The sequence below is a fragment of the Carettochelys insculpta genome, chromosome 21 (genome assembly GCF_033958435.1).
Source record: "Carettochelys insculpta isolate YL-2023 chromosome 21, ASM3395843v1, whole genome shotgun sequence".
NCBI lineage: Eukaryota > Metazoa > Chordata > Testudines > Carettochelyidae > Carettochelys > Carettochelys insculpta.
Window position 1 is genome coordinate 10,604,959 of NC_134157.1, and position 14,057 is coordinate 10,619,015.

Sequence of the window (14,057 nt, forward strand, 5' to 3'; positions counted from 1 at the left end):
AAAGGTCCAACGCAGATGCACTAATCTCTTTTATGAGGCTGACTTCTGTTAGTGACAGAGAGAAGCTGAGGCACTGCGTAGTTCCAAGAAGACTTAGGGACCTACCCTGCTTAGGTGCCAAGTGGCCTTTTTCAGAAGTGCCTGTCTGCTCCTTTAAGTGTCTAAATGCTTTTGAAAGCCTGTTCCCTGGCAACCACGTGAGGGGAGCTGGGAATTACACCTGTATCATCTCTGCTGCTACCATAAACCTAGGCAGCGTCTCGGTTTTGCTAGCTGGTTGGCTCTGAGCTGTTACTGAGAAGCCACTAAGGGCCTTTTCCCAGGTTATCCTGAAACAGCTCCTCAGTGCCTAACAGTCCCACCTCTGCCTGCAGCCAGGCCAACCAACAGGGGGAGGCAAAGAGGACAATTGCCCTGGGGCTCAGCATTTCAAAGGGTCCCAGATCCCTGGCTGCCGAAGTAGCAGTGATGGCAGCCGGAGCACCAGGCCCCTTGGAAACGCCGCAATAGCACTGCTGCATTGCTCTACGTGGCTCTCATGGGGGAGGCCCAGCACCGTGGTCAGAGTGGCACTAAAGGCTGACTGTCCTAGGCCCTGCCCCTTCCATCCTAGGTCCTTCTGGGGCATGGAGACAGGCCCCCTTCCCACCTTGCCTCCAGGCCCACAGTGGCTGTTGGGCCCTGTGCCTGCATCTGTCTCTGAGGTGTACTGGGTGGATGGCATCTCTTATAACAATGTTTGGGTGTGAATTCATCGCCAATTACTCACTCCCTCTGACCTACTGGAGAACGCTGCCCCTCTCTAGTGCCTTGCCTGCACCTCCTACATTAACTGATAAATTTACTAGACAACTGAACGGACTATGGAGAAGTCACGTGTGTGCTGGTTTTCACCATGTTATTGCACGAGTGTTCAGAACGTGATAGCAGAATCTTGAAGGGATCCCTGTGAAAAGGCTCTGGGTGTGCACAGCCACCCCACAGAAAAGCTGCTGCACGTGAAACCCAACCTCAGGTGTTACAAAACACTGTGGGACAAGAGCAGTTGAGGGGAACCACCCTCCTTTCCTGACACCTCCATCCTGAGACTGGACCATCTCGAGCAATGCCTTGCCCTGCTCTTGGCAGTAGTCAGCTGCATTGACCCCTGCGTGCAATGAGAGGTGTCCCAGGGCAGTACAGTGGCTGTGTTACTTCTCTCTTTTGGTGGGATCTCAGGCAGCATCTACTCAGCCTGGCGTGCACAAAAGATTATGCTGCTTAGTAACAACCTCCTCACTGGAGACAGCCCCCAAATGTTCCCAGAGGTGCTGAGCACCGTTCTGTTCCTCCTTTCCTGGAAAGGCTCTACATGCCCCACAACCTTATTTTCTGCCAGGTGGTCGCTTATGGCAGGCTTTGTTGCACAATTATCCCCATTTTACAGAGAGGCAAACTGAGTCCCAGGATGACATGACTTGCCCTACATCGCATAGGAAGCTGGTGGCAGAGCTGGTGATAAAACCAGATTTCTCGGCTGGACTCAGGCCTTCACATGCTATTAGACATGACCTGCCTCTAACCATTCATTTCTTTGCCTGCACTCTCCAGTGCTAAAGCAGCTGCCTCCATTTCCTTCTTACAAAGCTCTGTTCATCCCATTTAACTCCCCTTCCCATTTTCCCTGGATTCCCCATCTCCCTTCTATCCTATCTTCTCTGTCCACTTTCCTTCTTCCCATTTCCGCTTTTTTCCTCTGACCTGCCACCCTGCCCTGTCCTCCTTGCTCCGTCCCTCCACCACCAAACATCCATTGAAATGCTGCTTGTTCCTAGGAGGGGAAGCCAGGCTCAGCACGTAATTGCAGGGACTGCAGGAGAACAACAAGTAGCCTTCTGTCTGAGGGGCTGCCCGCCGTCATTAATGTGCTTTCTGAAGATGGAAGCTCTAGATTGCTCAGGGGGTTGGAATCGGGAGGGGGAGGGGCCGGTCTTTTCCTTCAAGACCTTGAAACACTGAGCCACTCTTCAGCCTCTGTTTGTCTAAAAAGAGTCTGTAACCGTGTTGGTCTCTTTCCTTTTAGGGAGAATTGGGAGCCCCGGGTCCTCCTGGAGTTCATGGGCTCATTGTAAGTATGAAAACAACTGGAGCTTTGGCTTGTGAGGGCTTTAACCCTTTCCGAGCTTGGCAGTTGTGTGCCATTCTTCTTCCTCCTCTTGCAAAGGAGACTTGGGGTGGGGGGGAGTAAGTCTTCTTTTTCTGGGAGAGGGAGATTAAACCTGCGTCAGCGGAGAGGTGGCTGAGGAGAAGGGGAGGGGAGAAGGTGTCAAAGTTAGACAAGGTAGTAGAGGTGATCATTTCTGGTATGTAGATTTTCTTTTAGGCACAAGGGAGTCATTAGCCCTGTGCGTGGCTTCTATGACTTCTTCTTTTGGTGATTTGCCAGTCTTTAAAGACAGGATCATACATTTATTTCCAGTAGCAGTCTATTTTCTTCCTTAAAAAGAGACCCTCTAACCAGCCACACCGGGAAATGATATCGTTTGGCCCAGGAAGGATACTGGGTGCCAGGGCAGGGAAAGTACTGCCTGAAGGAGTACCCTGCCACCTTGATACATAGGGATGTGCCCACCCTCCCCTCACAAACACACAGCTCAGTTCTGCCCTCTCCTCCCCCATCCTCACTGACTGGAGCAGGGCTTGAGGGTAATATTTTACCCACAAAACTTTGTGCGCTGAGGCGAGTGTGTGCTCTACATGCTGTCTGCTCACTGGATTGGCACGTCTCCATTTATTTATTTATTAGGGCTCTGTTTTTATGTGGAGCCATTGCTCTCAATACACAAGAAGTGACAAGCTTTACTGTTGTTGTTAAGATGATATTAGCTCGAAACTGTCTCCTCCTCCCTTATGATTAGCTGCGAAATCTGCCGTGCAGATTAGGAGCAGCTGTGAAACATCTCCTCGTGCCTTGGGGCAATCATTCATGACAGTCAGACACAGACACCTCAACTGATACTGGGGCAGCATTATGCTGCGTACTGTACAACATGCTCCCAAAGAGCTTACCGTCTACATAGACCAGACAGACCGAGTGTGGGAGAAAGACAGTGTAATGATCCCCATTTTACAGACAAGGAACTGAGGCCCAAGGACTTGTTGAGGGTCACCAATGAACTGAATCCAGGTTTCCTGAGGCCCAGCCAGTGCCGTTAACCACAAAATAGGAAGTTTTCCAGAAGAAATGAGAGATGAAAGGACACTACTGTCTGTACCAACACAGATAATGGTCTTCAATCTGGTCCTATGGGTTATGTCTACACAGCAGCCTTATTTTGAAACAAGCTATTCGGGAAGAGCTTATTTCAAAATAACGGTGCTATGCACAAAAATGCATTTCAAAATAGACCTCAGCTATTTTGAATACAGTGTCTACATGCATAGAGCCTATTTAGAAATAGAGCCGTTGGACACACTATGGCTTGTTTCAAAATAAGCTGTATTCCCTGTGTTAACAGCACCTATTTTGAAATGGCTGTTTCAGAGTAGGCTCTATTCCTCATAGAATGAGGTTTACCAATTCTGAAATAAGCCAACTGCTGGATTTGAGAGGGGACGGGCGATAGAGGCTTCTAATACCTCTGTCCTAGTAGAAGGTCCCCGTCCTCCCTTCACTCCACCTCATCCCTCGTCTCCTCCTGTTCATCCTGCCACCCTTCCTGCCACAGAGAGGCTACGTCTACACGTGCAGCCAACATCGAAATAGTCTATTTCGATGAATAACGTCTACACGTCCTCCAGGGCTGGCAACGTCGATGTTCAACTTCGACGTTGCTCAGCCCAACATCGAAATAGGCACAGCAAGGGAACGTCTACACGTCAAAGTAGCACACATCGAAATAGGGATGCCAGGCACAGCTGCAGACAGGGTCACAGGGCGGACTCAACAGCCAGCCGCTCCCTTAAAGGGCCCCTCCCAGACGCAGTTGCACTAAACAACACAAGATACACAGAGCTGACAACTGGTTGCAGACCCTGTGCCTGCAGCATAGATCCCCAGCTGCCGCAGCAGCAGCCAGAAGCCCTGGGCTAAGGGCTGCTGCCCACGGTGACCATAGAGCCCCGCAGGGGCTGGAGAGAGAGCATCTCTCAACCCCCCAGCTGATGGCCGCCATGGAGGACCCAGCAATTTCGACGTTGCGGGACGCGGATCGTCTACACGGTCCCTACTTCGACGTTGAACGTCGAAGTAGGGCGCTATTCCTATCTCCTCATGAGGTTAGCGACTTCGACGTCTCACCGCCTAACATCGAAGTTAACTTCGAAATAGCGCCCGACGCGTGTAGCCGTGACGGGCGCTATTTCGAAGTTAGTGCCGCTACTTCGAAGTAGCGTGCACGTGTAGACGCAGTCCGTGTAAGAAACGGTGAGCTGGTGGATCTTCTCTGTCCCCATCTCCTCTCTCTTCTCAGCTAATGGCAGGAGGCTCTTCTCCTAGACTAGGAAGGGCTAGGACAGCTTCCTTAAGGGGGCTTCAGTGGTTGGGGTCATGCTCTGCATGGCCTGAAGCCCACCCTGCAAAACGCCATGCAGTCTTTTCCTCCTGTCACAGTTCTGAATGCTCAGAGGACCCCAGGCCCATTTTCCAGTGGCTTCCAAGCTCCCTGCAGGTTTTTTTTTGGCTTTGCTGTTTGAAGGCAGAGGAGCAGAATTAGTTGTAACTGGAGCCTCCTGCTTTCGTAATTAACCGTGTGGCTGAGTGTTAAATAAATGCTTTCCTACAAGAAGCCTTTATGCTGGAAGGTATGAAAAGGGGATCTGTTTTAATACAGCCTTCGCTCAGCACAGGCGGTGTGTTGGCTGCCACGTGACCTCCTGTTACAGAAATATTCCTCCAGCAAAGGCTTCCCTGTTTATTTACGCATTACAGGAGAGCTTGGTGTACCGTATCACTAGGTCCCTTCATGGGAGAGAGAGCAAGCAGAAGCCTGTTTGAATAGAGACTTGTGAAAGCTTTTTTTAATAGCATGAACTCTAGCATCTTTCCTAGCCTGATGCATTAGTGCTACAAGGGTAAAGAGTCCTCCCTACAGCAGAATTTCCAGCTTCTCTAGGGCTTATCTAGCCATAACTCTCATGTAATCTTTGGTACTTTTTTGGTGCTGGTTCTGAATGCCAGCACTTCGGCAGCCCCAGCCACGGGGGTAGGGCACAGGGAGCCAGCTGAGCCGGCTGAGTACCAGCTCTTCTTGCTTCCCAAAAAAGGCACTGGTTATCCTTCCCCATCTCCCAAATCATCTTCTCTCTCCTCCACAGAAGATAGAAATCATAAGTAATAGCTTTCCTTGTGTAACCACTGTCAGCACACTCCAACCCGGGACCTCTGCAGCTCAGTGCAGGAGTCTCTGCAGTTTGAGCTAAAACTCAGCTAGCCCTCAGCTAAGGCTGTGGAGGAGACTTGGTCTTTCTTTCTGTAAGTGGTCTAGGTGCTGCCACGACATGGGACAGTGAACCACCCCCAGTAGGTATGTGGGTTACACTTGCATGTTGGTTCCTTCGCTGGATCCAGGATTGTTTCAACATCCTTTTTTTTTTTTTTTAAAAAAAAAAAAGCCCCTAAAGTTCCCCTGGAACCAGAGAAATTACATCAGGCTCTGCAGGATTATACTCCTAATTTTGAGGATCTGTACTGCTGAAAAGCAAAAGTAAATCAGCTTTGCCAAGTGCTGAGAACGTTTGTATCAATATCTTCCAAGGACCAGCAAACTTGTGGCCGTTGAGGGAATAGTACAGCAAAACCTCAGAGTTACAAACTGACCAGTCGACCACATACGTCATTTGGAATTACAAGTACTACACAATCAGGCAGCAGCAGCAGCAGAGAGGAAAAAAAAGACCCACAGAAGCACCGTGCTAAACATAAACAGCTAAAGGAAGGGCAGAATTTTTCTTCCACACAGTGATGCTTCGAAGCTGTATGGAGGCATTGTTCAGTTGTAAACTTTTGACAGAACAAAGGTAATGTTTTGTTCAGAGATACAAATACCTCGGGAATGAAGACTGTTTGTAATGCCAAGGTTCCACTGTACAGGCAAAAAGAAATGGAGTCTGTGTGAGATTTCACTTCTTCATTTGGTCTGCGAAAATACCTGTCCTCAACAGCCAAGGTGGAGATAGAGTTAGTATTGCAGTGCTAGCTAGATAGCTGTTGCTCCCAGACTTCTGCAGAGAGCGCTTACTACATTAACCAGTAAAGTTACTAGACAACTGACCAGACAAGGTATAGGTCAAGTGTGTGTTCTGTAAATCTTATTCGTGTGGTTCATTTCATGGCTTAGTGCCACAGATGAAGGAAGAGGAAAATCCACTGCAGTTCAAGAGCTAAAGAGAACGGGAGAAATTCTGACCCAGAAATCCAACTAACTCTGAACCTGGTGCATGCGAGATAAGCTATGGGAGGTACCTGTTCGCCTCAGCTGTTCCTACTGATTAAACTGGGATTTCTTAGCAGACTTGTAAAGCTTTAGACAATGGCAGCTGGGGCACACGGTGCGACCTCTCAACTGCAGCCCTGTAACTTGCTCAGATGCGATACCAATGAGTACCAAATAAATACTTGTAATAAATATTGGACCTCCCTGGTCCAGCACTGTTGGGACCTTACTGGTCCCAAACAAGAGAATTTGTTGGCTCAGGGGAAGTCCACTGCCACCAGCCTCCAAGCCCACCATCAGCCCAGCAGGCTCCCTGCCTCAGTCTTCACCCCCAACCAGTGTGGCTGGGTTGCTCTCTCTGCTGCTGCCAGCTACCCTGGCAGCCCATGCTCTGGCTCCTGCTGCAGGGCTCCTGCCCTAGCTCTGCTAGCTGCAGGCTGCCTCAGAGCTCTGGCCCCAACCCCATACTCCTGGGAGCTGCCACGGAACTCCAGCCCTGGCCCTGTCCTCCCTGGAGCTGCCATGGGGCTCTGGCCCTGACCCTGGCTCCTCTTGCTGCCAAGAACTGCCACAGGGCTCTGGTTCTGTCCTGTGCTGCCCCCAGCTGGGCTGTGGAACCTGTTGCTCTAGGCCCCGGCTCACTCTCCTGCCCTTAAGCTCATGGGCTGTCTGGTCCAGCTACGTGGGCCAGCAGGTGTTCCTAGACCAGAGAGTGCCAGTTTTTGGAGGCGCAACCTGTAATATGATAGAAAATAGAAACCCTGGGCATATGCCCTTATACCACTGCGAAAAATGCCTCCAGCAAAATATTAGAGTAAATTAAAGTTCTGAATTAACCTAGCCTTTTCTCCTCTGGAGTTTACGTGTTTTGCAAAATGCTGAAAACACCTTTTTAAAACAATGTTCAAGACAAATTTGTAAACAAGCCTCAATCTAAGATTCAAGTGCAAAGATGTTATTGAATTAAAAGATGAACAGATTGTTTCAACCTCTGAGGTAACATTGGAGACTCAGATAGATTGAGATGACCAAGGAAGGCTCAGGTTCGGTATGTAGGACGCAACAGAAATTGGAGGACCACCATGTAACTTAACAGGAGCCAGCCATTGTCTGCTCTGGATAGCTCACACCCTTGAATATAAGCTCCACATATATTGCTCATTGGAATATGATGTTTCCTGAGCTATGAGAAATGGCCCTGGATGTAGAAACCTTGAATGAATTGCACCATTCTCGTCTCCCATGAGGAGCTGAGGAAATGTTGGCCCACGTGCTTGTTAAGAACAGCTGGGATTTCTTCTGGCAAGGGCTTTTCACTGCAAACATGTCTCCATTTATAACTGTTCTTTAATCCCTGGGGACAAGATGGAAAAGTATCAATTCACCGGGGCTCATGGTACAACCATAGTGGTGTTCAAAACACCAGCCACAGTGAATATATGACGTGAGCTGTACAACGCAGCTAAAAGAGCCAAGGTGCCCTTGCCAAGATATCACAAGGTATCCAATAAACTGGCTTGGGATTTTCAAAGGAATCCAGTGGAGTTAGGCATCCAACTACCCTTCAATTTAAAATTTCTTCCTTAGCCTCCTTTTACAACCTCAGCATGGAGTCTGCTACCAGAGCCCAGCGGCTAACAATTTAAGAATAAAGCACCAAAGGACATAAAAATGCAGTGGGGTATTGGGCTGTAACCTTTGACTGTTTCAACATAGCAGTGCTGCTATGCTATGGAAATACTTTTTAAACTGTGAAACAGACTATGTAGCAATCTTTGCAGGAGACCATACAAAAGTAATTGGCTCAAATTGCAGACCTGCTCTGTTAGGTGATTGGAAATACACCTGCTCAATCAGCACTAGAGTTCATCCTTGGGCTTCAGTGCAGATTCATGAATTCACTGAATGTAATACATCTGTACAGCTTCATATTGTTACCATTTCATTTTTAGTCCCCTCACCCTTGACATCGTGTGTGTTAGATCATCATCATCATTAACCGTAGTGCCCATTGGTGTCTGATGCCTCTCTCACTATTTCCTTCCATCTTTCCCTATCCAGTGCAGAGTGGCTTAGTTTCTGTAGACTAGCTCCACACCAATCTATTATATCATCTATCCATTTTCTGTGGGGTATGCCTCTCCTATTCAAACCGTCCTTTTTGCCGAATACTAGAGTCTTGATTTTTTGTTCGTCATTCATTCTGCAAATATGCCCAAATAGTTGTCACTTCCGTTTTATAACCTTCTACAGCAGGGTTTTTTTCGGCTGTATCTTCCTATATAATTCCTCATTGGTGACCACCTGCATCCATCCTATTCTCAGAATCTTTCTATAACAACTCCTTTCAAATGCCAGTATTCTTCTTTTCAAATCTCTTGTTATCACCCATGTCTCACATCCGTACAACATGCTGCTGAATGCACACGTTTTCAAGAGGCCCAGGTTCATTCTTAAACTCATTGCTTTGCTTTTCCAGATCTTATCCATCGCCTTCAAACTCGCTCTTGCTTTTGCTATTCTAGTCACTATTTCTTTCCAACAGTCTAGATCATACGTTATGTTGCTCCCCAAATATGTGAACTTCTCTACATGTTCTAGTTCAATACCATCCATACTGATCTTCCTTTCTATTTCCTTATCTGCAAATACCATTGTTTTTGTTTTATCGATGTTCATAATCAGTCCGTACTGCTTCCCTTCTTCATTTAACACCCACACCGCTTTTGCTAGCTTCTCCTCATCTTCCTCAATGATAACTATATCATCCACAAACCTCAAGTTGTTAATTCTTTTGCCGTGCACAGATATCCCTTCTACCTCTTCCTTGATCTTGTCCATCGCACTCTCCACATGTGCAATGAAGACACTTAGTGATATTGGATCCCCTTGTCTCGTGCCTCTACTTGTTTTAAACCAACCTCCCAACTCCCCACATGTTCTTGCCACTCCCTCCGCATTATCATTGATATCCTTCAACAACCGTATCAGTCTGCTATCCACTCCGTATGACTCCAACACCACCCAAGTCACTTTCTGATCTATACTGTCAAATGCCTTTTGAAAATCAACAAAGCAAGTGTATACGTTTTTGTTTTTTTGGTGAGCTTTCTCCACTATAGTCTCAGTGCCAATGTCTGCTGTATGGTACTTCTGTCTTTTCTGAACCCTGCTTGCTCACCTGCTATATGTTCTTCTGTCGACAATCTTGATCTCTCAGTCAGTATCATCATTGGCACCTAACCTAGATGACTCATTAGGGCAATCGTTCTGTAGTTCTTGCACTCCACTGTACTTCCTTTCTTGGGTATTGTGACTAGCACAGATCTTGTCCATTCCTTAGGCACCTTCCCTTCTTTCCATGCTATATTACATAGTCGGTGTATTTCCTGAATCATGCTTTCTCTGCCATATTTGATTATCTCTCCCATGACGTTATCATTTCCAGGGCTCTTGTTCTTTAGTTGTTTCACTGCTTTTTCTACTTCCTCCTTCAAAATATCGGTCTTGCTCTCAATGCTCGAGGGAGATATCTCTTTCAGTTCTTCAATCAGTCTCTCTGAGACACACGGGTCCAACAGTGCTTTGTATAGATCGGTGCAATATCTCGTCCATCGCTGCATAATCTTCTCCCTGTTCATGAGCACTTCTTCGTTCTCATCTTTGATTGCCATCTGCTTTGGTTGTCATTTCCTATTAATATTCCTAATTGTCTTATACATCTCCCTGCTCTTACATTTGCCATAATACCTCTCTATATCTTCACATTGCTCCTCTAACCATTTCTCCTTATCCTTTCTGGCTGTTTTCCTTACCTCACTGCATTTCACCCTATATTGCTGTTCTGCCATCTCAGAGACATCTCTTCTGATCTTCAAAGCTCTCTTCTCTTGAACCAACTTCAGTGTCTCCTGGGTAATCCACTTCTTATTGATCTTTTCTTCTTTCAGAACAGTCTGCTCAATTGCCTCTTCTATAGCGATGGCTATTCCTGCGACTCTCTTATCTAGGTCTTTCTCTGTGGCAATATTCTTAATCTTCTCTTTGAGCACTGTTCTGTATGCATTCCCTGTTTCTTCCTCATGTAGCCTTGCCACGTCTCCTCTTTTCTTAAACTGTGTCTTGCATTTTCTTTTGAGTTTTATCTTTATGTTTGCGATCACTAGACTGTGGTCTGAGTCTATATCTGCTCCTTGGAAAGTTCGCACTGCTGTGCTGATGTTATCCATCTTCTTCTTATCAAAATCATATCTATCATCTTCTTGGACTTCCCGTCATTTGATCACCATGTCCACTTCCTACAGTCCTTCTGTTGCAATCTCGTGTTGCAGATCACCATCTCATGCTCTGTAGCAAACTCTAGCAGTTTCTCACCTTGTTCATTTCTTTCTCCATATCCAAACCTTCCCGTGACTCTCTCCCAAACTTTGTCTATTCCAACCTTTGCATTCCAATCTCCTCTGATGATCAACACATCTTTCTTTGGTATCTCCTCCACCGTCTTTGTCAAGTCTTTATAGAATAGCTCAGTCTCTTCCTCTGTACTGTCCAGTTTGGGTGCATACACCTGAATGACTGAGATATTGAACGGTTTTGCTTCGAATCTTGCTGCCATCATTCTTGCACTCACCAGTTTGTATCCTAATAATGCTCTTCTAGCTGTTTTGCTAAGAAGGAATCCGACTCCTGCTTCATGCTTCAATTTTGTTTCCTGACTAAATGACTTCACAACCACATATCTCTCCTGATGCTGTCTAATGCATCTCTGCCAGTCCAAGTATATCGCATTGGTATCTCTCCAGTATGTTAGATGCTATATGTGTATTCTTTCTTGATATATATTCCTTAGATGTTAATCCCATCTTAAGTTTGGGAAAGTTGCTGGTATTCCACCTAAGTAATTTCACTGTGTAAATTTCAACTAGATATAGGAATCTATATTGCTTATTTTAGGGCCTGTCCTTATTCCCACTGAAGCAAACAAATTTCCATGGAAGCAGGACTGGAACGTTCTTTTGTTCTTTTGGTGTTGTGTATAGTTGAACTGCAACAATTCTCCATCAAGTTGGCCGTGTTTAATGAGATGCTCCCTGAAGAGAGCTTCTTTATCATTTAGTTACATTTAGAAAGGGTTTTGGTGGCCTTCATTCTGAATTAAATTGTGATGTGATAGAAGTAGCTCTTCTGACTTAATTTCTCTATGAGGCATAGATGTAGCATTTCACTACTTTAAACCATCTATGCACTGATTATAAATCTCTTGACTAACAGGCTCCTATGTCCATTGACGTGAGTGGCAAAACCTCCATTAACTTAAGCTCTTAAATTTTCAATTACAGTAAATCCTCGATTTAACAAACCCTGATTTAATGGAGTTCGGAAATAACGGATGCTCTCCACCAGCCCCCACCACCCTACCAATAAATGCCAGTGGCTCATCAGAACCACCAGAGCTGGAACCAGAGCTGCCAGGGCCGGTGGAGGGAAGTTTAGATGCTGCAGGAGTGGCCAGCCTTGGGTAGGAGATGAGTGGCTTGCAGCATGCGAGCCCAGAGGCTCTGCTCTGTTAACAAGGCAAAGAGCCTGCTGTGGAGCTCTCTCTCCTGAGCCCACTGTGTTCCTCCCAGGTCTTAGACGAAGCACTCCCTGGTGTACCTTGCAAGGTGCCTCCAGTCCTGCAGCTTTGGATTTAACAGACTTTTGGCATTAACAAACACCCCTTCCCTCATTAGTCCATTAAATCTAAGGGTTACTGTTGCAACAAACTCTGTGTGTGTGTTCCTCCTCCCAGTGACCTGGTGAATAGGGTCAGGAGTCCTGACAGGAGGATTTTAATCAGCCACACCTAATACATGTGATTTATTGCTTCTCTTACCAGGGTGATATGGGTGCCCTTGGACCAATAGGCTATCCAGGACCAAAGGGGCTAAAGGTAAGAAAGTAGTGGAGCATTTTGCTCTCTTATCTATCCAGACCAGGACTGACTCTATCTGAACATTGTTCAGTTTGTTCTTTGGGTGAAGATAGTCATCTTTATCAGTAGAAAAAAGGAAAGGAATATTTGTTCACTGACCAGTAAAGCATTCATAAATGGAACATTACTCTGACAGATTGCAGCAGGTGTGAATTACTGGGGAATCCAAGCAGCATTTTCCATGTGTAGCTCCAGCCCATTGGCAGTAAATCCGATCTACCTCAGAGGCTGTGTGCAGAACCTCTGGTCCACGCCCAATGGCTCTGGATGTAATGGATTTTGGTCTATAATTCCATTAGCCTTGAAAGTGATTAAAATATGATGCAAATCTTCAAGAGACAGTTGCAGTGCTCAAGATGTCTGGGCTTTCTCTTTTTTCAGGGCCTGATGGGAAACCCTGGAGAACATGGACTGAAAGGTGATAAGGTGATCTGAATACTCCCTTATTGCACTGTGTTTTATTCTGCATGTGAAATCCCCCTTGTATCTCCTGTTTTTTATTCTGCACCGCGTTCTATATGCCCCACTCTCCTTCCACTTCTGCTTTTCTTCCAGAAACCCCATCCTTTCCATCTTTTATCATCTGCGCTCCTTTCTTGACACTCCCATTAAGATTTTCCTTTCTTTTAAACAAGCTATCCACCCTGCCCCTGGCCTGCGGAACTCTTCCCAAAGCATCCCTTGGGGTGGGGACATTGGTAACTTAGGATATGGGTCTTATCATTCACTGGGCATGGGGGTTGTTAACAGATATGGGCACAACAGCTAGCATGGGGATCTGAGAGCAGCGTGAATCTTACCTGCTATCTGAACTGAGAGAGAATTGGATAGACTCAAGATCATGAGTCTCATCCTGATCAGTACATGAGCTCTGGTACCATGCACCTGTTCCAGATTTCCCATTGCATAGGAAGTTGCTGGTAAGCAAAATGTCTGGTATGGGAAGCCATTGGGGTGAAAATTTACTTCTCCAAGAGACTCAAACTCATCTGAGCAACTCTTCCCTAAAAAACAAAACAGCGGAGAAACCCATTGCATAATACTTCCCTTTCCGATGAATTTTCTAGGCCAATCACTGTTACTCCTTTGTCTTTACAATGAGGCTGTTGTGTTTGGGTTGTATATAATGCATTGCATGACAATGTGCATTTATTGTATGCTTTTAGATCTTATCACTGGGGAAGGGATGAAGCTAGGATTTTATCAACATTGTTGGCCCTTTCATTTATTAGGCATGTTGCAAGGTCTTGCCTAAGTGCTGCAAACTTGCAGGCCGTGTTCTTTCTTATTAACTGAGAGACCAGCACAGAAGCTGGATGTGACATTCCTCTGGAACCTCGATAAAGCACAATTTAAAGAGATGCAAAACCTCATGCAGACATTCTTATTTCAGGTTAAGATTTGTTTATATCAATTTTGTTTGCTGATAAAAGAGAACTGAGTTCAACTAAATTGATATAAGGCCCTTTAAAGTGAAAATAAGGGGTGGGAGCTGCAGTGGTTTAACTAAATTGGTTTAAAAGGTACCTTGAGTTAAACCAGGGCAAGCATGTGTGTAGACAGGCCAACTCCCATAAACAAACCTTCCTGCAGATAGGTTTGTTTCGTCCTTTAGAAGAGGGCAATGCAGTAGGGTAATTAGCCTTATGACCAGGGGAGCCAACAGCCTC

The 14,057-nt window shown here is 46.2% G+C and overlaps 1 protein-coding gene across 5 annotated transcripts in view; it reads left to right on the forward strand.

Moving 5' to 3' along the window:
• LOC142023834 (uncharacterized) overlaps positions 1 to 14,057 on the forward strand; it is a 260,378-nt gene that overhangs the window by 123,548 nt on the left and 122,773 nt on the right. For all 5 annotated transcript variants that reach the window (XM_075015186.1, XM_075015187.1, XM_075015188.1 and 2 more), the window contains 3 exons: positions 2,063 to 2,107; positions 12,292 to 12,345; positions 12,769 to 12,813. In XM_075015186.1, the coding sequence (XP_074871287.1) occupies positions 2,063 to 2,107; positions 12,292 to 12,345; positions 12,769 to 12,813 (144 nt within the window). The remainder of the gene's footprint in view (positions 1 to 2,062; positions 2,108 to 12,291; positions 12,346 to 12,768; positions 12,814 to 14,057) is intronic.